Source organism: Eptatretus burgeri, chromosome 5 (genome assembly GCF_056783735.1).
Source record: "Eptatretus burgeri isolate ZD-2024b chromosome 5, Ebu_testis_v1, whole genome shotgun sequence".
NCBI lineage: Eukaryota > Metazoa > Chordata > Myxini > Myxiniformes > Myxinidae > Eptatretus > Eptatretus burgeri.
The window spans coordinates 117,238,999-117,266,498 of NC_140965.1; the positions used below are offsets into that span (position 1 = coordinate 117,238,999).

The 27,500-nt window shown below is 42.5% G+C and overlaps 2 protein-coding genes across 15 annotated transcripts in view; one reads left to right on the forward strand and one right to left on the reverse strand.

Moving 5' to 3' along the window:
- Positions 1-27,500, forward strand: part of LOC147027227 (pro-neuregulin-1, membrane-bound isoform-like) — a 1,384,261-nt gene that overhangs the window by 382,997 nt on the left and 973,764 nt on the right. The gene's annotated exons all lie outside the window — the stretch shown is intronic.
- The window catches only part of LOC147027228 (uncharacterized), a 56,576-nt gene continuing 41,439 nt past the window's right edge, over positions 12,364-27,500 (reverse strand). For 4 of the 6 annotated variants that reach the window (XR_015058742.1, XR_015058743.1, XM_085883475.1 and 1 more), the window contains exons 4-5: positions 13,045-13,094; positions 12,364-12,814 (exon numbers count right to left, since the gene is read on the reverse strand). Coding sequence is in view for 2 of the 6 variants with exons in the window: in XM_085883475.1 (XP_085739601.1) it covers positions 12,563-12,814; positions 13,045-13,094 (302 nt within the window). In the remaining 4 variants the exon portion in view is untranslated. Of the gene's footprint in view, positions 12,815-13,044; positions 13,095-13,551; positions 13,739-27,500 lie in introns of those variants that run through there. The other 2 variants (XR_015058744.1, XR_015058741.1) reach the window with 2 other exon arrangements.

The window sequence follows — 27,500 nt, forward strand, 5'->3', positions numbered from 1 at the left end:
CAGTAAGCTTCCAGGTTCACAACAATATATGTAGAAATATCCCACCAAAATAAGGCATTCTTTTCCTGAGGTAATTCTCTGCAGACTACTGTAGTAGGACCCATTACCAACTATAGTATATGACAATACAACTCTCATATATGTTCTATAGTTCTTACTGCTGCATTTTTGCCTGGGATATATATATATATATATATATATATATATATATATATATATATATATATATATATATATATATATATATATATATATATATATATATCCCAGGAGCTTGTCACGGGTGGGGGTTTAACCTCACCACGATCGTGCCAATTGCCCACCCGCGCAGGATAGGGTCGCTCGCTAAATTCGATCTACCTAAGTACCTGCGCGAATGGTCGACCCGGGCGATCGCACCTCGCCGCAGGTCGACCACGGGCCGCTTGGGCGGCCCGTTCCGTGCTATCGGGATAACCGAGCGGTGTTATCGCCGACCTGGACGGTTCAGATTAATTACCGGGCATATTAAGCCCACTACGAACCCTTTACGTGAAGCAGGATGGGGGGTCAATAAAGAAAAGACGAAGCAAAACGGGAAAACAGTTCACACAATGCACATTTATTACGCAACACACGGAAAGCACACATATACAGCCAAACAATCAAAATGCACATATAGCAGTTAAAACAAAAGAAACAATGACGCAGAGTTACTACCGAATACGTGTACACACGGCAACACTTATACAGTTCTACTTTGCAGACGGCGCCAACACACATTTACTCAAAAGCAAAGGAAAGAAGCCACCCTCATAGACAAGGGGGCAGACGGGCCTGTAGGCCAATATGTGCGCGTGACCTGAAGGAGCGGCCAGGCCCGCGAGACCGGGGGGGTCCTACCCGCGTCCTCGTGACGCGTTGGCGGACGAGCCGCAGATGTGGCCGCGTGGCTGTGCCCCGACTCCGTGCTCCTTGGCGTGTTTCGTTGGCCCGACATTTGGAGTGGGGTGGGAAAGGGGCCCCCTTTTTGCATTATCTCAGCGTGGGGGAAAGGGGAATTGTTGATGCCCTGGGGGAGGAGAATGGCTGGCTGGCTTGGGTCCTGCGACGAGCGATCTCACCCCGGGACCTTGTCGCCGACCGCCGTCCTTCTCACCTCGGACCCGAGCTCCTTTGCCTCTTCCCGCAACTCTCCTCAGCCGACTGCAGAACCCAACTCGATGCCACACCGATGACTCGACTCACTCTGCCCTGCCGACACTCACTGATACTGCCACACTCTCCCACGATTCGCCTTGCGCTCGCCGTTTTATAGGCCGGCAGGAGAAAACAATATGCAAATATCCGGATCAGGATGACCTCGGGGGCGGAGCCACGCTCGCCAATTGGACAGAGGAAAAGTGGGCGTGACCTCCCCTGATCCTAGAATTTGCATATATCGATTTTACACAGACGCGCCTGGAGGCGGGGCCAAGCCGCTCCGCGCTTGCTAATTGGACGGATCAGAAGTAGGCGTGTAGCGTTCTTGATCCGAATTCTCCCTCGGAAAGGCGCTGTTTGCACTCGCAGCTCAGTGCGTTTCGCTGAACGAGCCCAAGACAGCCCGACGCTCAGTGTTCACAGGTGGTGCGGGAATGGCCGTAGGAGAGAGGTGAGGGTGGTGGAGGGTTTATCGTTGGTGGTTTGATGGTTATGGTGCCGTTTGGGAATGACGGTGATGCGATGTTTGCGGGATTGAGTTGTGAAGGTAAAGGTCGTGGCTGTTGGCGTTGTTTTTGTCTGAGGGTTGGAGCGTGGTTGCAGTTGGTGACGATATCTGGCGTGATGGTTGTTGTGTGATGGCGGTTGAGATGTGGTTGGTTCAAAATAAAGATAGAACAGAAAAACGGCTCTCTCAAAGCGTCGCAGCCCGAATGAACCACATAAATCCCTCGACACAACGGATTTGGGGCTAACTACACATGTACTTAGAGATATCTCACCTACGGGCCCTTCATGGTGTAATGCGAATTTCCACAGCCGTAACAATATATATATATATATATATATATATATACATACATATATATCCCAGGCAAAAATGTGGCAATATATATATATATATATATATATATATATATATATATATATATATATATATATATATATATATATATATATATATATATATATATATATATATATATATATATCTTCTTCTTTCGGCTGCTCCCGTTAGGGGTCGCCACAGCGGATCATCCGTATGATCCGCATCGTGATTTGGCACAGGTTTTACGCCAGATGCCCTTCCTGACGCAACCCTGGTCGCCTCTTACGACACAGGGATATGGCATACCTATTTTAACCGGGGTATACACCGGCCCAGTACACTGGTACTCATTTCGCCGACCTCGGAAGGATGACAGGCTGAGTCAACCCCTTGGTGTATTAATTCAGTGGCTCAACGGGGCTTGAACTCAGGACCTTTTGGATCCCAAGCCGCTGCCCTAACCACTGCGCCAACACACCACGCAAGCTTGGTATTATAAGAGATATATACATATATTTACATACAGTATATATATATATATATATATATATATATATATATATATATATATATATATATATATATATATATATATATATATATATATATATATATATATATATATATATATATATCTCTTATAATAACAAGCTTGCACACTAAAAACTCGGCTCGCCGTCACACGATTCCTATGAAATTGCTGTGGCACTTAGCGGACATGCCGACAATGTTTGGGAAGTCTTGGCGTTCCGTAGTAGCACTTGCATTTTGCACAATGCGTATTTTTGTCATTCCCCGCGTACGGTCTGTCGTCTGCTACCAGCTATGTTGTACTGCTATCCCGTGCGAGTGCACGGGTATCGCATTTCTGTATATATATATATATATATATATATATATATATATATATATATATATATATATATATATATATATATATATATATATATATATATATATATATATATATACACACACACACACACACACACACACACACACACACACACACACACACACACACACACACACACACACACACACACACACACACACACACACACACACACACACACACACACACACACACACACACACACGCACGCGCTTTTTCAAATTCATTGGACAATTACTGTACAATTGCATGTTCAGTGTGTTTGTTCGAATGATGTTGAAAGACAAGAATAACAGGTTGCCGGATTAAATGATAGTGTATGTAAGAAAACCGTGTGTAATATGTTTCATTGATATTTGTTCTTAACATTTTACATTTCAAGCCATGGACCTTTTCCCATCACTCAGCTTATTGTCAAAATTTCTCATTTCAAATGTCTCATGAAGCTGATAATCAATTTCGTGTTGTACATTTGTGGATACACAATTATGCAAATTTGGTTTTGAAAACGAAATTTGTTCAATCAAAAGCCAATGCAGTTTTAACTACAATGTTGTTTGCAAATGGACTTTAATTAATTTGATTGGCCAGCATTTCAAACAAGATTGTGATTTGTACCATTGTGCAGGTTGATAAACAAGATTGTGATTGTGCATCCAACGAGGTACGTTGTTGAACCGTGTTCTGCACGATTCCAGATGTTCCCCTTTTTAATACGTGCAGAGAGAGCATCGTATTACCCTCAAAAATGACTGACAATGGGATTCCAAGAGGTCGATGTTGCACGTTGGTTAAAAGCTTTCCGGATGACACCCCGACGTGCTCTTTGCTCGAACTTCGATGTGTGACCGAGCGAGATGTTCCGAAAGGAAGGAATTTGCGGTTGTGGCAGCGGTGATGTGCGGTGAAGTCGACACTGTCAGCCTTGGAATGTGCAGGTGCATGGCTGAGGTTCAAATGTAAATCATTTTGTTGGGCCTGTTTGGAACGCATGTTCAGTGCAAGACGGCTGCAAAAAATAATATTATGCGCCAAGTGTGAGCGCTAATGTCCCACATGTTTATGTGATGCAGACGTCCAGGCAAGCTTTTGAGTAACCCCTTAAACTGTGAAAAAGAGTGATGAATTGGAGCGATAAAAGATGGCGGCCAGCGGAACACAAGGTCATGGAGGTTGTGCTAACGAACGAGCACCATTGTAATCTGCTGCCGTTTGATAAGATGATGAGACAGGGGTAGAAGCAAAGCAGAGCCTGTGAGCTTTGTCGGTAAAGCTCTTTGTGTGTCCATCCTTTAACCATTTGTTTACGAACCGTTAGGTGTGATATCCTGGCGAATTGCGACACCTGCGGCCTATCCTGGGCCTACCCTGCGCCTACTTTAAGCAAATAATGAGTCCATCCGTCGTCCCACCGGTGGCTATTTTAGATGTTGCACAACTCTGATTACATATTGAATACGATCCACTTCACAACTTGAACATCACATGCATCCTCGATCATCATGTGCATGGCATCACAGTAAACGTGCCAGCTGCAGAGGGGTTTCTTTATATCCTTTTAAACTAAAGAGTGAAAGTTGTTCATTTTGTTGTTTTATTTTCAACAACGTGTTCCTCAAAACAAATACAATCATTTACTGAACAGGAACCGTTATTACAAATGCACTAAATTAAAATGTAAACAATGTTAACAGTTATACTAATTCTCCATCGTGTACACACACGTTTACACACAGACGTACAGACATGTATACATGTACAGATACAGACACACACACACATGCACATGTACTGTCGAGATGTACAGACATACACAAACACGCACGGATGTACAAGTGCACACATGTATATGTGCACAGGTACACACATACAGGCACACACACACACATGCAGGCGCGCACACACACACATGTACAGATGAACAAGTGTACGCACATACAGACGTACACACACATGTACAAGTGCACACATACACATATACAAACATACACACATACAGGTGGACAAAAAAGGAAAGCGCGCGCGCGCGCGCGCGCGCGCACACGCGCACACACACACACACACACACACACACACACACACACACACACACACACACACACACACACACACACACACACACACACACACACACACACACACACGTGCAGATGTACAAGTGCACACACATACAGACGTACATCCACAAAACCAAAATTCTTCGTTTTGACAATGAAAATTATTTTGATTATTCATGTTGTTGTCAGTATAACCATAGTTATTTTTTCGTTTTTTTTAGTATACCTTGTCGAGGCTCGTATGAGAGCTAACACACAACGCACATCAAGGGGGGCATGAGACAGGAGGGGAGGGAGTGGGAAGGACAAAATAGTGGGGAACAGAGACATTTGGAGATATGTGGAAGGGAGAGGGATGGGACGGGGAATATGGGGAATAGAAGATTGACATTACAGGGACTTTCAAGAAGGAAAGCAGGGAATTTGAAGGAGGTGGGTTTGTGTGGATTATCGGGGGTAGAAAAGATCGAGGACGTGGATGGGGGATGATAAGAGGTGGTGGTGAACAGCTGTTTTGAAGGCCTGGAGGGAAGAATGGGAATGAATAGAGTGAGGGAGTTTATTCCAAAGGTGGGGAAAAAGAGGAATGAAAGAGTGAAGGTGAGCAGTGATTCGTGATTTTGGTAGTTTTACCAGAAGGGGGTTGTTGGCGGACCTTGAGCGACCTGTGGAAATGTGGTGGGGACAAATCGCAGAGAGAGCAGGGGGGCGAGGCTGGAGAGGAGATGGTAGAAGACAGAAAGACCACCGACCAACCGACAGTGATTGAGTGAGAGGCCCAAAGACTCAGCCTCATTGCGGGAGATGCCAATGATCCGAAATGCCTTGGTTTCTACAGCGTGAAGCCGAGAAAGGTGGGAGGCAGGAGCACCAGCCCAGAGGGGAGAGCAGCACTCCATCAGGCTGTGGACAAAAGCTTTGTAAGTGGTCAGGAGCTCAGGTGGGCCGAGCAAGGACATTGCACGACAGAGGATTCCCAGTCGGCGACTGGCTTTGGAGGCGAGGTTTGAAATGTGGCTTTCCCAGGAAAGGTCATGGCAGATAGTGAGACCCAGAAGCTAGAAAGAAAAGACTTCTTCCAGAGGATTGTTGAGAAAGTGGATGGGGGGGGGAGTTCTAAATGGTCCTTTCGAAGAGACATTGTGAGAGTGTGAGATTTGTCCGGATTGAAAGACATGTTCCACGTGTTGGACCAGTTTGTGATATTATCCAGATCTGCAGTGAGCGAAGAAGCTGCTGCTTGCCGGTCTGAGGGATGACCGATCGTACGGCAGAGGTTGGAGTCATCAGCAAAGAGATATAGAGGATTTTCCAGAGAGTCGGAGAGATCATTGATGAAAACCAGAAAAAAGAACAGGGCTCAGAACGCTACCTTGAGGAACTCCAGCCTGGACAGGAAGGGGGGATGAAAGAACTCCATTTAGGGCCACACGTTGACTGTGACAGGAGAGGAAGTCTGCGAGCCATGAGTGGAGATGGCCGTGGATACCATAAGAAGAGAGTTTGGTGAACAGGGCAGGGTGCCAGACTGTGTCAAAAGGACGTGATATATCCAGGGATATGGCTCGGATTTCCTGTCTGGCATTGAGGGCTTCCATCCATTGTTGGGAGAGCAGAAGCAGCATATCCAGGGTAGAGTGACCTGGTCTGAAACCATATTGATGATCAGTAATCAAGCCATTGGAGAAGAAGAAGGATTTGACGTCTGAAGCGATGATGGATTCCATAACCTTGCTGATGATTGGGAGAAGGCTGATTGGTCTGTAGTTTCAGGGATCTGTTTTTGCACCTTTTTGTGCAGGGCAGTGATGTTTGCTGATTTCCAAGCAGATGGCAGATGACCTTGAGCAAATGAGAGGGTGAATGGAACAGACAGAGGGTGAGCAAGAGCAAAAGAGCAGGCTTTGAGGACACGTGGGCTGATGCCGTCTGGACCGGTTGCAGAATCTGAGTCGAGGTTTGACTGCAAGCTCTCCACCTTGTCAGGAGAAAAAGACACAGAGTCCAGGGACAGTTGGGTGCGACTGGGTAAGGTGGGTAGAGAAAGTGATGGGTTTTGGACAAAAGATTTAGCTGCAAACACCGATTGAGTGAGAGGCGCATAGAGGCGTTGTATAGAACATAACTGAAAATAAAAAAATCGTAAATCAACAAATTTCAACAATGACACCACAAACTTCTTTTACTTTGGTTAATGACTTATAAAAAAGTAAATTCTCAAAGTATTGTAATAACTTTCATTACAAGAGTTTGTAGGGAAAGATAATTATTTAATATATCACTACGCAGATGTGCCAAGTTGCTTGGAAGGTAACGTGCACGCTGCCCGCTCTGCCCGCGCCACACACGCCAACCTGTGCCGCTAGCTCCACCCGCGCCACACACAACGACCTGCGCCGCCCGCTCCACACACGCCAACCTGCGCCACCAGCTCCACCCGCGCTACACATGCCAACCTGTGCCACCAGCTCCACCCATGCCGCCCGCTCCACACGCGCCAACCTGCGCCGCCCACTCCGCCCGCTCCACACATGCCAACCTGCTCCGCCCGCTCCACACACGCCAACCTGCTCCGCCCGCTCCACACACGCCAACCTGCGCCGCCCGCTCCACACACGCCAACCTGCGCCGCCCGCTCCACACACGCTAAACTGCGCCGCCCGCTCCACACACGCTAAACTGCGCCGCCCGCTCCACACACGCCAACCTGAGCCACCCGCTCCACACACGCCAACCTGCGCCGCCCACTCCACACATGCCAACCTGTGCTGCCCGCTCCACACACGCCAACCTGTGCCACCCGCTCCACACACGCCAACCTGCGCCGCCCGCTCCACACACGCCAACCTGCGCTGCCCGCTCCACACACGCCAACCTGCGCAGCCTGCTCCACACACGGCAACCCATACCGCCCGTTCCAACTCGCTCCACTCATGCTATCCTGCTCTGCCCATGCCAACCTCTGCCACCTGCACTACCCACTCCACCCATGCTGCCACTTCTCATCACATATCAGCAGTTACATGTGGCCTGGTGGAGTATTATGATACCATATACCTCAATGTTATCCCTTCAGATCATATGCATTGATGGTATATGACTCGTGTGCACAGCAACACATCGCGGGGGTTGGCTTGTCATATTAAACTTATGCCATTTTATTTTCCTCATGACCTCTGTGCCTCACCCCACCCCCTCCTTTTCCTTGAGTTTTAAACAATAATTTTGTTACGTCATGCTCTCGTGATGGAATTTTAGAAAATTGCACTGACTTTTGTTATCGAGGTAAATTAATACGAAGGGACAATTATTAATGACTGCAATGATAATAATAATTTGCTCTCAAACATTCGAGACAGCTTGTTGTTTGGACTTGATGTCCTCAATGCCTCATCACCAGAAGGCTTAATTAATGGCATTTTCACAATTATGAGAATTCTAACTTTGTTGTGGTTAAGATTATTCAGAGCCAAGGTCTTCGTTCGTATGCAACACAAGGCTGCTGGACACCTTCATGGGCTGTGGGTGTGACTGTGCCACTGATGCAGTGCCCTCTGCTGGTTTGCGCAGGAATTTGTAATTTGGTCATGGTGCCGGCGATAGCTCGCCTACTCTTCGCAAACGACACCGTGGGATCTTTAACATTCACCAACTATTGCCGGCAGACATCCATATGAGGTCAGTTTATCGTCCATCCGAGAGAAGGCGCACACATTGATGAATCGCAATGCCTGTGAAACAACGGGGTGACAGTTGATCGCTGGGTCGGGATTCAAACCCAGGCTAGATGGCTTGGAGCGAGTGCGCGAACCTCTCGGCTATCCTGCCATGATGCAACGATTCATTCCTTTGTAACAACTGAAAACATTTTTTACTTTTTGTAATCATCTAATTTATTTTGCCTTCCTAACTGTGGAATGTCCCCACGGAGAACTGAGCTGCCATAATTAATCGCCATCAATACTTTAAGAGCACTCGTCTGAATGGCAAACCACTCAAGCAAGCACTCCAATGAAACGGTGAAGAAACTTAAAAACGAAATGTTTAAGTTTTCAAATGTATCTATCTATACCGAAGTGATGGGTCATTTAATGAAAGAAGATTGTATAATAAAAATTACCCCTGTGCGGGAGTGACAGTCATCTCTGCGAGAAAATATATAGCCTTCTGAAGGTAGGGCAGTTTTTGCAAACTTTGAAGTCACGTGACGCGAAAACGAAAGCGAATATCGAAAATCCGGCCTGACCAAATTTAGATATTGTCCCATACACTCATATGCCACAATCAAATTCAAGATCGCTTGAGAAATGTAGGAGGAGATAGATTTTGAAAATCGTCATTTTCGCATTTTTTGCCAACTTTGAAGTCACGTGACATGGAAACGAAAGCGAATATCGAAAATCCGGCCCGATCAAAATTTAGAGATTGTCCCATAGATTCATATGCCACAATCAAATTCAAGATCGCTTGAGAAATGGCGGAGGACATAGAATTTGAAAATCGTCATTTTCGCAAAGGACGGACGGATCGAAAGACATCTACACCCATATTATTAGGTCATGCTCGAAGAGATGACCTAAAAAGGGCAAACGTGGTATAAAATAAAATTGCACATTTTCAGTGAGTGAACCACCACCTGAGGCACCGCATGGCCAAATGCAGGTGAATGGGCCCTGAACTTTGTTTAAGTCGATCGATATATTCAGTGACAGTGTGAATATTGTAGAGTGCTTGCGAAGTGGCTTAAACACTTGAGCAAGCACTCCAACAAAACGGTTGATAAGGAACAGCTGGCTTGGCAAGCGATTGCCGATTGGTTAAACACCATGCACCTGGAGATGTCCGAATTGGACAAATGAACACTTTTATTTGAGCATTCAGAACTACCGCTGAAGTCAATAAAAAAATTTACATTTTGAAATTTGCCTGAGATTAAGAGATTCTGAAGGTTATTGCATGTGCGGGAATTAAATAAAGCCACAAACGCTGGCCTCACCACGTGTTTATAAGCATTGCAATGTACCCAGCGATTTTGTAGCTATGATTATCAGGCATTCGATAATATGAGTGAGGAAAGTGAAAAAAAATAAAAACTTTATCATTAAAAAATTGTTGCGGCCTGTTGCAACTGAAGGCATGGTTGAGCAGGCCAAAAACAATGGCGAATTTAGACCCAAACCGAGGGACAGTGTGATGACCAATGATAATGCCGCCTTGATAAAGGATAATTAAATAAGGGCGTTAATTATCTTCAAAAAAATTATCTTTTAATTAACCCAAACACCCAATTTTCACTGTTGCTCTACTATGGAACTCCCATGGTATGCATACAAAGTTTGGGACCACGAGGTTTCATGGTTTTGGAGTTCTGGAAGACGATGGACTGACGGACACAGACTGACATTTATTAATATAGATGCAACCTGTGGCTGCTGTTTGCATCATGGCAGGGAGCATGGCTGTGCCGCTGATGCAGTGCCCCCCGTTTACATGAAGTCGTTACTCATTTTGCCGATATCAGAAGGATGACGGGCTGAATCAACCCACCTAATGCCATTTAACATAACGACTGGGGCTCAAACTCAAGACCCTAAGAACTTAAGCCAGTAACCTCAACCATGAAGTCAACACCAAGCTTTCGTCACATACATTACGAAAACAGATGTGATCTTCAAAACGACAATAACCACAACTGCAATAACAACAACAAAAAAAAAAAAAAATCGAGCAAATTACTCATCCCTTTATTTGAATTACAAGCACTGGTGTGTGCCCATACGTGCGTGGCTGTACGTGTATGGCCGTACGTGAAAAAAGAAAAAACCTTTCAAACCGTGTGCCAGAAACAACAACCACACAGGCTGTTCCTTCGCTCTCGCATGCCCATATGTGCGTAGCCGTACGTGCGCGGCCGTACATGTAATAAATAAATAAAATTCAAACCGCGTGCCAGAAACAACAACCACAAAGGCCGTTCCTTCGCTCGCACGTGCCCATGCGTGCGTGGCCGTACGTGTGTGGCCGTACGTGCAAAAAAAAAAAAAACTTTCAAACAACCACACAGGCCGTTCCTTCGCTCTCGTAAACGACGACTGGATTGTGGCATTGTGTTTATCTATAAATGCGCATAAGAAATCGAGAAATTATTAGAATATGGTAAGTCATCGCTATCCGGAAGTCCGTACGTTGTAACCCGTAATGGGGAACGCGGCTGAGGATCTCTTCCCCAACGGCCACGCCTACGAAGCAACATGTCCTGTCATTGGTAACGAAATGGCGCCCTTTCACCATCGGCCACGCCTACGCAGCAATGTGTCCTGTGATTGGTTTGGTAAATAAATGGCCATAACTTGGGAACCACTTGTCCGATTAATATCAAACCTTGAAAAGGCATGTACTCAGGTCGCCAGCAATATACCTGGCAAGTTTCAATTAGATCGGACCAGTGGTTGTCGAGAAACAGCGGTCACAGACACACAGAGATTGCTGGAATTATAGATAGATGAAGGAACACCCTTCTAGATTTCCATACTATTCAGCCTTGAAAAGTCGGGCTGAAACCAAAATTACCTTAAAAAAAAACCTTCATTAATTAACCAACTCGTATAAAAACCCGTCAAAAATGACGGATTTGAGTTATTTTATTCGAAGTATTCAAGAATACTGCAAGATATGATGTTTCGTAGCAAGAAAACTCGTTATTTTAAAACACGATATGTAAAACATGACCCAATTTTTCTTTATCTTCTGGGATGTTTTGTTGTGATGGTTTCATGACCGTTGCCTGGCTTGCTTGCCACGCCAGGCTACGGTTATTTTTTATTGCAACACCAACAAAAAAGTCCAAAAAATCTCGACAATAAACTCGATAACAAATCAAAATACAAGAATCAAAAGGTAAGAAATAAAAGCAAATATCTGAAAGAGAGAATCAAACCAAGAATCAAAACAATAATCAGAAATAAAAATGAAGAAAAAAAAATAATGAAAAACAAGAAGGTCAAGCAGGAATCAAATCAGAAATCAAAAGCAAGAAAACCAAAAATCAATGAAGAAAATCATCATTTTCCCACCCAACAAATACACATAACCTCTGCCACTCCCATGTGTGTGGGTTGGTTGGGGGATAAAAGTGATGGGTGGGAACAAGAGTGGGAATGGGGAGGAACAGGGAGGAATAAATGGGGGAACTCTCCTCATGATCCGCCATGTCCTGTCCCTGTCCTGTCGCCCCCCCCCACCCCGGTTAGGCCGTCTGATGACCAGGGGGCTCTATGCCCCACAGGCTTATTGGCTTGGGTTTGCAGGGAAAACATTCCCTGTGGGGCCTTGCCCAGGGGAAGCAGTCATTTACACTGCTGGCCCCTCCTGCAACATTTATTCATTGTCCATTTGTCTGTGTCTATACTAGCATCCATGGAGGAGGAGCCATCACTTTCAACCCCTGGCAGCAGGGTCTCTTGAAAGGAGATTGTTCCCTCTGACCTCGCCACCAGAGCAACCCCCCTTTCTGCAGTGTTATCACCCACCTCATTTGGCCGGGCACCCGACGTAACCACATCCAGGTCCTTCACTGGAGGGTGCGCGGGGACTGCAGCCTCATCCAAACTCCTTCCCTTTCACCTCCTCAGCCTTAAACTCTGGCACACCCAACAATGCTGTCCGACCAAATACCTCATTTGGCAGAACGAGTCCCGGCTTCATGAACTTGAACGGGACACAGTTATGGCACCTGCTCGCTGTGCCAGAGTCCTGGGGATGGTGGGGCCAACACTTGGAAAGAGGGGGAGGGGAGGGAAGGAAGTGGTTGTGGGGAAACGCAAGACTTCCTTCCAGCCTGGTGAGCGAGGCCTGCCAGACAGGAGGAAGGCCGGGGAAAAACGTGAAGGGAAGAGACAAATGAAAACGCAGGATGAAAATTACAAAAATTATCTCAACAAATACATGATATGGGGGAAAAATTACAATGTGCAAGAAAAACACGACAATTGGCACAAGAAGCCCAAGGCAAAAAAACAAACAACAAAAGTCAAAATGAGCAGCCTCGTGTCTGCCACCACCCCACAGGCTCGTGAGCATACCAAAGTCAGAAACCTCGGCCTTGCATCAGGTATGTTGACATCTTCTTTGCCTATGGACGTAAATGAACACTCCTTTTACTTTGCGCGCATTACACATCACGTGCAGTGAATTTCACCTCCCTACGCCTTGTATTTATGGATACCGAAAAAATACATGCTTCTGTATACTGCCCTTGAGGCTTGGTTTGCAAGTCACCGTCTACAATTCCAAGAGAAGAGACAATTACTCTTTTATGGAAAAAGTTTTTCTAGCTTTGGAGCCTCAAAAATAGACTGGAGTGAATTCACAGTAGTGTTCAACGGTTGACTTAAAATCCTACTCAAATTGCCCTTATGAAGGGGAACAGAACAAATACACAGTGCATTATATTGGTATATTTACTGATCCATTTACGTAGGAGGTGTATAATTCCACAGATTGCTGCCAGGATCAGTCCCGAAAATAATAAAAGTAACCTGGTGTATATACATGAACCAAAAATATGCATACTGCTTATGTACACATACATAATACATCGTGGTTATTTACCAAGGATGATTCAAATTGAACTGGGCCATGGACCGACACTCCAGACCTGCAGCCCACACTGCTTCACAAATTGGTGGCGCGTGATACTGATTGTGTGCGGAGTCGGGTGAGCTGTCCAACCAATGAGGTAAAGGCAATCATGACGTCACTTCCATGAATGTGAGGTCACTTCCTCTGCGACAGAGAAATATATATATATATATATATATATATATATATATATATATATATATATATATATATATATATATATATATATATATATATATATATATATATATATATATATATAAACAAAGACCAACCCACATCTCTCACGTGTGAATGGAGGGAATAACCAATCAGCTCTCATCTAATAAATTAAAACCAGGTGGCTCGGATTATATAAATAAATCGACTCCTCCCATGCTCTTCCAGCCGAAGAAGCTACATAAAGCAACCATTAATGATTTCCCAAGATAAGCCCCTTGCTGTTTCAAACCCTTCACAGAGTTCCTCCACAGCTGTAAAGACGTTCACAAATTGTACACACATGAGAATCTCAATGCCACACACACCTTCACCTGCCGGACCGGTTTCATCGCTTGTTGGCGACTCCTCGCTGACAGTGCAGACAGAAATGCATGCCAACGAGGCCCCCAAGCATGTACCACGTGTAAACATCAAAAAAGTCAATATATGAGAACGAAAAACCACCCACATCTCTCACCTGTGAATGGAGGGAATAAGCAATCAGCTCTCACCTAATCAAGCATGGGAGTAGTCGAGTTATTTATATACATATTTCTGTGTGCATGATATCTCAAAAAGTTTTAACAGATTCAGAGGAAACTTGGTGGATAGGTTAGTTGTGTGAAAAGGACAAATTCATTCGATTTTGGTGAATATCCAGATCCGGATACGAGTTTTTACAGGATTCTTCACCTTTGAGAGACGGGGCCAAAAACGATATATGGCACGATATCTCAAAAAGTTATGAACGGATTCGCAAGAACGTTAGTAGACACATTGAGTGAGCGACAACGACGAATTGTTTCAATTTTGGTGAAGATCTGGATCCAGATACTAGAATTGTTTTTATGATTCTTCACCATTGAGAGATAAGGCATAAACGATGGATAGCATGCTTTTTCACAAGGTTGTGTATGGATTATTACAAAAACAAGCTGATTATATTTTGTTTAAGGCCCGGATGCAGATCCGTCCGATGAGTTGCAGACAAAACATAAAGTGTTCTGCCTGGCGGCGGAATGCACTCTACTCAATGCCGTTCCAGTTGTTGAATTGTTCTCTTTGTTCAATTTTGACAATGCGATCATTTGAGAGTGGGTTTTTGTTGTACTCATTGCTGTTGTTTTTGTCATTATTTATTATTTTAATTGCATTTGGAAATTAATTGCGCAAAACGATTGTGAGATCTATTTGACAGTGCGATTTTCCCCTTTTGTGGGAAAATAAGAGAAATAAATTTAATTTTTTTTTCAAACAAGATTGTCCAATCCTTCGTCACAGCCATTCCAGTAAAGTGTCGTTTTTACTGCATGAATATTCTGCCTCATAACTACAGCTATATTAATGAAAAAGACTCACAAAGTTTTCAAACAATTTGCAAAAATGCATTAGTTTTGGGACAAAAAAAAACTCTTTTATTAAATAAATACAGATCACAGGTCCTTGGAAGGAATTCATTTGACACATGATTTGAATATAGAACTTGATCATCTTGAATCTGTGGGTTTTATCCACAGGACGAGCGTGCTGCCGATCATGTCGGAATAAAATGGGAAAATCTGCCGTAATCAGTTGCTACGATACCTTCATTTTGTGTCTTTTACGAGCCTGCTTGTGATATTTCAGCACAGTTGGCCATTGGAAAGTGAAGCATTACCGAACTGAAAGAATGCACTCAGAAACCAAATGCTCTTTTGGCAAAAATCTTGTTTTGCTGGAAGCATTTGGAAAGTGGCTTATGGGAAGAAAAATAGTCCACTCGAGCACAGTTGACCTGTTCGTTCTTTACTAGTTTGCTTTGTGCTTTTTGCAAGCAGATTTTCCTGCTGAACTGTTCATTAAGTAATGGGCAGAAGGTTTTCTAAATCTCTTCCAAGAGCTCGTTTTGAGTGAACTGAAGCCAACAGTAATCCGAGCGACCGGGCCGATTATTGCTTTTGCATTATCACAATGCTGATACAAGATACAATTGCACTTTAAAAGGTTCCTTCAAATGCAGCAACCTTTGTTCATCAGGAATTATTTTGCAAGTCGTGCAAATCGCACACGAACACAGGCCTTTTAAAGGCGGTAACATGGCCGACTCGGTACACGATGGGGATATTGGATCTTGTAACGTGTCCGATTCCCTTCCCCTCTTGTCGTGTTCTACGCGAACTTTGTTCTGATCCAGTGGAGATAGGTTAGTTAGAGGATCTTGTTGATCATACTACATTTGTTGTATTGATGTGGTTTTGGTGGTGTTTCTTACTGTTACAAAGTCATTGACTTCGCTTCAACCACAAAATTGACCCTGAGCCACATATTTTACGGCTGTTTGTCATGGCTTATATGTTTGACTGGGTTCACGAAAAGTTACTCACAAATAAAGAAACCAGACGTTCCATGACGAACGCCCAAGAAAAATCGACTTAAAGTTGTAAAATACTCAACTTCACCAGAATTAGCGTTTTCTTGAAATTCGAATTGAAGAAACTCTGATTTTAATTATTTGCATTGATTAATTATGATTAAAAAGAAATATTAACCATATGATTGTGTTTGAAGTTACCTGAGATGGTTTGAGCTTCAATGCATTAATTCATTGACCACGTTTATTGTGGGATTTCATATGCATATTGCACCATAAAAAAATACATTTCACCACAAGAAACAATGAAGGAGGTGGGAATTGAACCTGAACACTGACCACTATGAGTCAGTCATTCATACAATTTGAATTTTTTTAATCTATGGATGAAAATTTCATCACAACCCTTCACCCCAACCCCCCTCGCCTTCCCTGCCAACCTCCCCCGACCTTCTCGTTTTTCTCAGCATAATCCTTCCTATAATTCACGGACCGACTGGTATTTGTGTGTATATTTGTTTGTCATGCGACCCTTCCTACATTTCTGGGCCGATTACATCGACTTGCTATGTCAGATCAGCATGACCTCAATTAATTTGTCGGGGTGTTTTTGTCTTTTATGGTGGTCTTAGAGGGGGGGGGGGGGTGGAGGCGGGATGATGTAAATTCTCCATGTAAATGTGTATCATGTAGCACTGCCTCGAGGTGGGAGAGGGTATTACAAGTCGTCATATACAGTTCCTGTCCCCACATTTTCCTGTACAGTGAGGTGTTTTGAATTATAAGCAGTAGGTATGTTTTTGCTTCATCCATGTAACCCGAGTTATTATTATTATTATTATTATTATTATTATTATTATTATTATTATTATTATCATCTTTGCACATACAGAGCTGTCATTTACCTATACACCACCCAAATAAAGGTATGCGTCAGAAGAACGTGTTGCATGCTTGGAACAAGATCGCCCATAGGGCGAGTACTCTACTCGTCTACATCAATTAATGATCAACAAAATGGAAGGATTTGCTGTAATCTATGAAGCAGGGATACACCTTCCTCTTCTGAAACATGCTTGCTCAATGTGCACATCTTGCTTAATGAAGTGTTCTATTCTGTGTTGAATGATCCTCTCGTAATATCTTGATAGGATGTGAAATGAAGGCAAACTTTGGGTTACTTGACCATCCTCTTGCATCCTCTTTCTTTGGCATTGGCATGTAAACTGACTGCTTCCACCTTCAGGCCACAAAATCCTGCTCTTGATCTGTGTACAGATCCCTGTTAAATTTCTGATTGCCTTCACCACAACCACAATAAAGAATTATATTGGAATTTCATCGGCATCTGGTACTTTTCCATTCACCAGCTCTTTCAAGGCTCTACGTACCTCACATTCTGTCACTGTTGGTTCTTGTCATAGCTCTTTCTTCGAAGGTTGCCATCGTATTGCTCGCTCATTTGTATGCGACTGGGTAGTGGGTAGTTTCTTACTACACCAGCATTGATAGTGCACTTTTTTTTTTATAAAGGAGTGGACATCGAACAAAATTTGCATTGAATATTTTGCAAGGGATGAATTGATTTATTATTTTTCATTAAATAAATTCAGACGGATCAATTGCACAAGGTAAGGGCCATCACTGTTAAAAAAAAAAAATCAGATTTATAAAATCATATTCTCTTGCATTTAGAGATGATAGAGAGTTTGGTACGTTTCGTGTACACCATACCTGTTTAGTGGTTGCGGAGATGGAAGCAGTGATTATATGTGTTGTATGAAATCACAACTCACAAGAGTAAATTAATTAATTGTGTTTCTTCATTTGTGATGCATATTCAAAGCTGTAAAGCCTAATGAGCTACAATGTGAACAGTTGATAACACTGTACAGTATAAAAGAGGACTACTTAGTACATTTGAAAAAGGTGTCTAACAAAGTCAAACCGACTGAAGAAAGACAAAACATTTGGCTATCTTCTTCTTTCTTTAACAGCCACATTTATTCCCACGTCCTTCTGGTTGGCCGGGGGAAGATTTTGCTCAATTTTTCAGGAATTGGCTGGCTAGGTCTGACGTTTGACTCAGTAGTTTGGCCAGGAATTTGGAATCTGGCCATGGTGATGGTGATAGCTCACAAAACATTTGATGACAAACACAGGAAAACATCTGTAATGGGACTGCTGGGAAAGGTGACAACAACTTCTGTTCTTTTCGAAAAAAATTCGAGAAAACTGAGTCACATAATTCTATCATGTCCCATTGTTCATCATATTTCAGTTATTTTTACAGATCCCTGTTACCTGATTGACTTTTCAATTTATGTAACATCCGTAATTGCCTGATTATGACGAACCATAATTGACTATTTATCACCATTATCACTTTTAGATGCAGATTAACTGATGAAATAACAACACTGTTTGTTGGTAACTGCAGGCTGGACGATTTATTTTATTTAAATAATTCAAAGTCGCCAACTGTGCATGAACAGCTTGCAGATGAAAAGCAAAATTAAAATTCAAGTTTATCTCAACTTTTGAGCATTAACATAGCATGGATTCATACAATTCCTTAATTACCATATTAAGAGAGCACCATTGAAAATCATGGAATATATGTTTGTATATACAAGTATGTACATGTTTCCATGCAATCTCTGTGGATATTTCATAGCACTTTTGCAGGTGAGGCACTTTCCTGCATGATAAACAATCATCTGAGTATGGTCGGAGAACTCATCACAATGTACTACATATTGTAACTGGGTGATTGAACATTTCAGTTTTACACATGGAATGTTATTCCATCACGTTACTTCAGTTTTTTCTGTTTCCACAATCCTCTCTCTCTCTCTCTCTCTCTCTCTCTCTCTCTCTCTCTCTCTCTCTCTCTCTCTCTCTCTCTCTCTCTCTCTCTGTCTCTGTCTCTGTCTCTGTCTCTGTCTCTGTCTCTGTCTCTGTCTTTGTGTGTCTCTCTGTCTGTCTCTCTCACTCACCCACACAACTAAATACAACCCACACAACTAAATACAATGAATGTTACTGTCACTATCAGTAGTGACAGTAAAATTGAGTCTGCGATACTGCAGGGCAAGGTTGGATAATTTGTGGACAACTTAATACCGTACATCCCTGCTTGTTTCACTCATAATCGTACTATAAATGTTTCTGTCCCAACACAAGAGCGCATCATTACAGAGTAGTGAGGAGTCATCCAGTTATTGCTTTGTGAATGAGTCAAACCATGTGACATTCTTAAGAGAATGACTTCACAATATTGTAGGCATTGTATGTCACAGAATCGGCTCCGTCTGTCTGTCTGTCCATCCGTCACGCTATCTTCTCCTAAACAGTTGGGCAGAAATTCACCAAACTTGGTAGTTATGCTCACCACATGGAAAGAAGGTGCAAGAACATTATTATTTTTGGCCCTGCTCCTTGGGGTGAGGTCAAAAGGTCAAATACCAAAAAATGAAATTATGGGCACATTTTAAAACATTTTTTAAAGAAACTTTGTGTACGCAATCAACATGATGGGATGCATGAAATATGTAACAATTTTTTGGATTTGACTCCTGGTCCATACCCCAGGTGGTTGGGAATTAGGGTTACATTGGTTAAAGCAGACAAAAAAATTAACTCAAAACTTGATATTGGGTCATTCCTGGTGGAACTTTTTGCCATCTTTCACCTTTGCTTGCTTTAAGTGGGAAGCATGGGGATTTGCAATGGCGCACCATCGACTCCACTCCAGTTTATAATATTGTTGCGTTAAAAGGCTCACAGATGTGATCTTCCTCGGCACAGGGATATTTTGATCCCACAAATGGCCAAAAGGTTTACAACTAACCGCATTAAATTAAGGATTACCCTGCGCTCAGGTTCACCTTACCATCCCCCAAAGTCACCTGATGGAAAGCCTAATTTGGCAGCAACATTCACGGGAGGTGGAAGGATAGCAAAAAATTTCTTAACTTACTAAGGAATATGGGGAGAAAGGTGAACAGGACATGGAAGATGGATAAAGCACGTAGAAAACGGATAAACCAACAGACACCAGTGGGGAGAAGGGATTGCACAGCTTATATACAACAAAATGAAATAAATAAGTAAACCCAACCTTTCTCGGTGCCACAGAAAACTGAATCGCTACAATGATGGGGAAAACAGGCGATGACTTAACAGGCACAAAGCTGGGAATGTGCAGCGCAATGTTGCAGCTTGGGAACAAGAAGCATGGCGGGAGTGATGCAGTGGAGGTCAGGGATTGTAAGGTAGCCTCTACGTCTCCAGAGAGCAGTCCTCCCTGTCATGACAATGAAGCAGAGCAGAAAATAAAGACAGCCAAAGAAGCAAAGAGAGAAAGAGACTGAGAGCAATCTTCTTCTTGAAAAGGTTCCGCTCCTAGCTCCTCACGCATCTGCAGACACAGCCTTTGCGAACTCTGGGACTGCCTTCACCCGCGGCAGGTGCCATAATTGGTTGCCAGCTGCTTGTGGGAGGTGCCAACCTTGAGGCTGCTCTGCTCCGAGCGCAGTCTCAAAAAGAAAAAGTCTTCTGTCCCCTCTTCCAGGCCCAACAGCGCATCCAGCCACCAAGGCGTGCGCACTTGGCCAATTAGATTGTGATCAGTCCATGAAAGCACAAAGCCCTTCCGTTGTACCCTTTTCGTGGCCAGAAGTCCTCTCCTGGCCTCACCCACTAAGAATAGGTTTTTACATATATAATCTAATGCCTCGCTATAGTGTCTATAAATTACATACACTGCTTCCAGAGCATCATGTGTAACACCAATTACCCAAACAGGTTCCTGGTACATGGCAATGTAACCTACTCAAAACACATAGTCCTACACACAATGTAGCTATGGATTCCCCATCTCCTTCCACATAACAACATAATATGACATACAGTCATGAAATGTTGTTTAATATGCTAAGCAATCTTTCATGTTATTTGTTTAGCAATCAGAATGGGACAGAACATGATGCATAAAAGTATGTTACAAATGATAATTTTGTATGTCTCTTATAAAGCAATAACAGTGGGGAAAATATCTTCTCTTGATAATCTTATCCAGAATAGAGATCTTAAAAAGTAGTGTGAAGCAGATTCTTACAAAATCGACAAACAATGCTGTGACACTTAAAGCTGCTGATACCACATCGACCTTTTTTTGTATACCTTGTCAAGGCTTGTAATGAGAGCTAACACACAACGCACCACAAGGGTGGGGGGGGGGGGGCATGAGACAAGAGGGGCGAGAGTGGGAAGGCCAAACCAGTGGGGAACAGATATATTAGGAGATCTGTGGAAGGGAGAGGGATGGTATGTGGAACATGGAGAATACAAGATGGACACCGCAGGGACTTTCAGGAAGGAAAGCAGGGAATTTGAAGGAGGTGGGTTTGAGGTGGATTAACGGGGGTAGAAAAGATTGAGGATTTGGATGGGGGACGATAAGAGGTGGTGGTGAACAGCTGTTTTGAAGGCCTGGAGGGAAGAATGGGATTGAACGGAGTGAGGGAGTTTATTCCAAAGGCGGGGAAAAAAAGAGGAATGAATGACCTGCCATTGTGCAATTTTGTTAATGATCTTATGGGATAGCGTGCTTTGTTTTTTTCTTTTTAATCATCATCTCAGATCCTATTTTGATGTCACGTCTGAGAGAAATAATGAGTATGCTTCTCGTTTCCAGCAGTGAATGATCACCAAATAAATCACAGCCATTCGAGCTTTCCTGGTTTGATGTCTCAACACCTTTCGGAGATGATCACCTTTGAGTAAGAATAACGATTGAAGTTCGGAAAACTTGATCCCCCACTCAAAACACCACACTCCTGTGTGTGTGTGTGTGGTCTTGCACCATCTTTTCTTACATAATCATTCCATCGCAGAAACCGTTTGGCCAATGAGGATTAAAGGCACGTGTGTAGGAGTTTGAGAACGAAATACTGATGGGAAATCTGTTCACCCTAATCACGAGCATAACTATCTCCATGATTATTTGACATTGTCAGCAAATAATACTTTGTTTAGATTGCTTTTTCACTTTCAATCAAATATCGTTGATTTATTTCCTTTATTTGTTTGTTGTGAAGAATGCGCTAGGGATTTACAAACATCACAGTGCAAGGCCTTGCGAGAGCTGAGAGGTCGGAGGTTATTTAGAATTTTCTTTTTTAGTGTACAATGTCGAGGCTCCAGGAGGAGCTTGACTACAGAACAGATCAGGACATTACAGAACAAAAAGAACAGGAGAAAGATGCAGGTTGTGGTAGATGGGGGGGGGACAGGAGAGTCGGGGGACAAAATAGAGGGAAACTTGGAGAAATAAGAGATGTGGGGAAGAATGAGGACAAGGGGAGGACACGGGATGAGCAAGATGTATACAGCCACAAACTCAGACTGAAAACATGGAAAGAGGTGGGCTTGTGGAGGGTTAATTGCGGTGGAAAATATGGTGGTTTTGGATGGTGGTAACCTGAGATTGTGGTGAACAGCTGTTTTGAAGCTCTGGATGGAAGAATGAGATTGAAGAGAATGTGGAAGTTGCTTTCACAGGCAGGAAAAAGAGGAACAAATGAGTGGAGGTGAACAGTGATTCTGGATTTAGGTAGTTTCACCAGATGGGGGTTGATGTGGACTGCATGTGCCCTGCAGATACTTGGAGGGGGGAGGGATAGAGTTTTGAAAGGGCAGAAGGTGCAAGACCAGAAAGGAGGTGGGAGAAGACAGAAAGCCCACCAACCTGTCTGGGATGTGAAAGCACGAGGCCCAGAGACTCAGTTTCTTCACGGGAGGTTCCAATGGTCTTGAAGGCCTTGGTTTCCATGGTATCTAACTGAACAAGGTGCGAGGCAGGGGAGCGAGCCCAGAGGGGAGAGCAGTGCTCAATCATGCTGCGGATAAAGGTCATGTGGATGGATAATAGTTCAGATGTGCCAAGGAAGAACTTTGCATGACTGCAGAATGTGAACTTATTGTGAGTATCCCCCTGGTATTAATTTGCAATCTGTCACCGGCTTTGACAACAACACAAATTTTTGTGACGGATCTTCGGCATCAAAAAGCTGCATGTATTGAATAAATTGAGTACGTCGCCATGATTAGAGCATTTCAATTGCATCAGATGTGGCAATAAATGTGAATTGTTACTCCCAGCTTGCCAGCTCGATGACAGAAGACACCGTTTGCATTTTTGCCAGCTCCATCCCGACCCCATTTAGAATCCCATGTGGGCATGGGCAACTTGCTAATAATAGTAACAATGATTTATTTGTGTATAATTCCATTGTTATTTCAGCAAATAATTTGTTAAATTATATTCATTGAAATGAGAGCTCATGAAAAATCATTTTGTGGCCATACAAATATAGGATTGCGAAGTATGTCTGCCAAATATTTTCGGTATCATTGTCACATATTTTTCAAATTTTTACTCGAACAAGATAACGTGGTTTCTTCTCCGTGGTCATCAAAGGCTCAATTGAGCAGCTTGTATGAGGACATGTGTAACGTGTACGACAAGGATAGTCAGACCTAATTTTAAATTTTCACCCGAACTTATAGCGGAAATTGCATCAGCCGCGCGACCATGCTGCAAAGAATGTTGCGATTCATAACCTTGTGCTGCATGCACTTCGATCAGATCAGAACCCCACAAAGAGGACTTCGAGTCGATCTCCCTGCATGGGGCCATTTTTATTTGACTGTAAAAATCCTCAACATCATGCGATCGTTTTTTTTCGTTGTTGAATCATAATCACATGTTTCCTCGGATTAATATTTCAAAGAGAATGACTCTAAATGAGTTTTTTTTTTTTGAAATGGATGGGTGTTCACTGATCCCCTTTTTCCTTCAACCCTACAAGCCATTTGTATCAAAACAAAATGGTGTTGTGTTGGTTGATTTAACCAAATTCTCCCTTAGAAAACACTCGTACAAGGCTAAGCTGATATTGTTGTGTTCATTTGTTGAAGGTGCAATCAAACCTCTCTAGCATCTTTGTTTGGGCAAAGGTAACCATGACCACGAGACAATAGAAAAGGTAAATAAGATAACGACGATGCATTGTGTACTAGAGAGGTGTAGGAGCAAACCCTAGAATTGTCCTGTTCACGAAATCAGGGCACACAAACTGCCACAAATTTGAATTCCACAAGCTGGTTACAGAGTTGTGCAATATCTAGGAGCAAGGAAATAGGCTGCGTCTGTAGTTGTCGAGTGCTACTCTCCACCAGGTTTATTTCGGGAATTTTGCAAATCATGGAAAAACGGTGCACATCATCTCGACATATGAAACATTGCTCTCTTAATGAACGCCAATGAAGAAAAGATCCCATTAACATCGGAACGCTGTGATTATGAATAATGAGTGTATATTGTGCTCATTTTTCTGATGGTTAATTCACATGGCCTTCATAGCCCTTTGATTCGAGCAGAGATGTTCAAGCTGTGACACGTGAGAGATTAATGTGATGATATTCCATCATGGACATCCTGGCACTCTCAAACTAGGCTGAATCGAGCAGGTTAGTGTGGTCGATTTTACTTGGTTTAAACGAGTTTCTGCATGGTCACGGTGAGTCGTGCACAATACAAATAGAGCCTCGTAGATGAGGAACAAACTTGTGAAGAGCAAGTGCAAATGGCATTGCATTCTTGATCAACTCGATGTGTCAACATTCTCTGAGGATGCATGCTTCGTTTATACAGCACAAGGATCAAAGTTAGTTAAAAAAATGTTTTAATCCACAAACACGAAGACTGGATTATTTTAGTATGGCAACAGTTGTTTTTGCAAAACAAACGTCAAAGTGCCTCATTTAAAAGTTTTTAATCACTGAGAGAATGTGCTTTCACTGATTTTAACTTGTTTTCAGATTGTTAGCTTTTGGTGCCTGAAGTTGAACAAAACCCCCATCCCCTTGAATTTGACTCCCCGCAGATCACGGTTTCACACTCTTGTTTGAACCTACAGGCAAGCATTGACCGTATGTACTGAGCAATCAGCATGGCTGTCTGTAGGAAAAGAATGCTGTCTGACTAGATCGTTTGGAACTTCAATCACAGAAGCACTCATTTATCATTTGGTGCAAACTCTATATCTCTCCTTGGCTCATTTTCTCAAGGGGCTGTTTGTGCATCCCCGTATGCTCGGTCATACAAAGGGAGTCCTCGTCCAAGCTTCGTCTAATTCCTTAATGCATGCACACCGCCGCACGAAGGTAATAAGTAAATGCATGATAAAAAGGAAACTATAATCAACAAAGTGAGAGTAAAAATAGACTTTGCTCGTTTGCATTACTGAGTTGATAATCACAATAATCCTGTGCATAATCAAATGCTGATGTTCATTTTCCATCCAAAATAGGAACGATAAAGTATGAAATAATTGACACATAATAGCTGTTTGAGTAATAATACGAAAACTATGATTAAGTAATTGTTGATATACTAAAGTGTTTAATCTAAATTTTGACTGTAGTCTCATGAAAATTGCAACTTCATTGTGACATACAATGGCCTCTAAAACGATTCACCCCAGACCAATAATGCCATATTTAGATGAATTATGAATGATGTTGAAACAATTTTTGCAAATTAACTTTTTTTATTTTTCACTGAAGAGATCAAACTAAACTGTTCCAGTTGAAGGAGGTTACATACCAGTAAAAAATATGAACATATCAAAATTCACTGGTTCTAAAAGTTTTCAGCCCCAAAGGTGAGTACTTGGTGGAAGCATCTTTTACAGCAATGACTGCTGGTGTATATACATGTACATATATGTGCATGGACCAATATATATATATATATATATATATATATATATATATATATATATATATATATATATATATATATATATATATATATATATATATATACATACAGTAGACTAGGTGTAAGTCGGCAGCGTGTAACTCGTCACTTCGCCTAAGTCGGCAGCGTCAAAAAGTCCCGAATTTATCTCATGTTAAATCCCTTTGAATAAAGGGTCATCCTTTATTCATCTCATCTCTGTAAGTCATCTCTAAGTAAGTCGTCATCTCTAAGTCGTCACTTCGTCTCAGTCGTCAGATGTTGTCCATTCCCACGTAATGGAAACTCAAGTAAATTACCACTCCTAACTCGTCACATGGAACTGCTGCCTCGTGAGAAGCCCGATTTCATGGAATCGTGATGCTCGCTCATTGGTGTACACCGCCAGTGATAGGCTATTTATAACTGCGTACACACGTTGATCGCACTGCAGGCAGGACAATGGCGACTAAGCGTAAGCTTACAACTAAAACCTACCAAGAAAAATACGACATTATCCAGTTTTGTGAGGCAAATCCACTGATGAAGAAAACAGACATAGCTGAGAAGTTGGACATCAAACGGCAGACATTGAACGATATCTTGAAGAATAAGGGCAAGATATTTGGACAAATGGAGAAGATCCTGAGGCCGGTGGGAAGTATGAAATGCATGTCCTTTGAAGATGTCGATGACGCGCTCATCATCTGGTTTCGGCAAATGTCAGCTCAGCCAAATATTCGGTTTCGGCCAAATATTCGGCCGATACTGTCTTTCGGTGGAGGATTGCCCAGCCAACATCATGGAATACAATGACCGGTTTGAATCCTTTCTCATGCACCAGATGCCCAAGAGTTTGAAGCATTCAAACATAATGGATTACTTTGTGAAGAAGTCAAGGATCGATCGAGCTTAGTGTTGAAGTCCGATCATGGTTTTATCTTGGCTTGTTTTGTACATTACCGCACTCACTTACACATAGGCATTGAGTGGTAATCATCACCACGATGACTGTGTGTTATGTAATTTGTCACCATACCATCACCGATGGTATACGAGTTGTCTTACAGAGTTGTTCATTATCCTTACTTTTGATAAACTGATTCATGAATTCCATCTTTGCTTGATCACTTTCCAACTCACCAACTCACCCCCACCTATGCCCCGAGGATTGTGTTTTCCTTTTGGTACAATAGCCGGCTCTCACACATATGTGTCCAGGCCACGCGCGACTTCATCCTTCACCCCACAGTCATCATGAATGTTCGCATACGTGTAAGTCGTCACTTTTTTCTTGGTCCCGATGGTGACGACTTACGCCTAGTCTACTGTGTGTGTATATATATATATATATATATATATATATATATATATATATATATATATATATATATATATATATATATATATATATATATATATATATATATATATATATATATATATATATATATATATATATATATATATATATATATATATATATATATATATATATATATATATATATATATATATATATATATATATATATA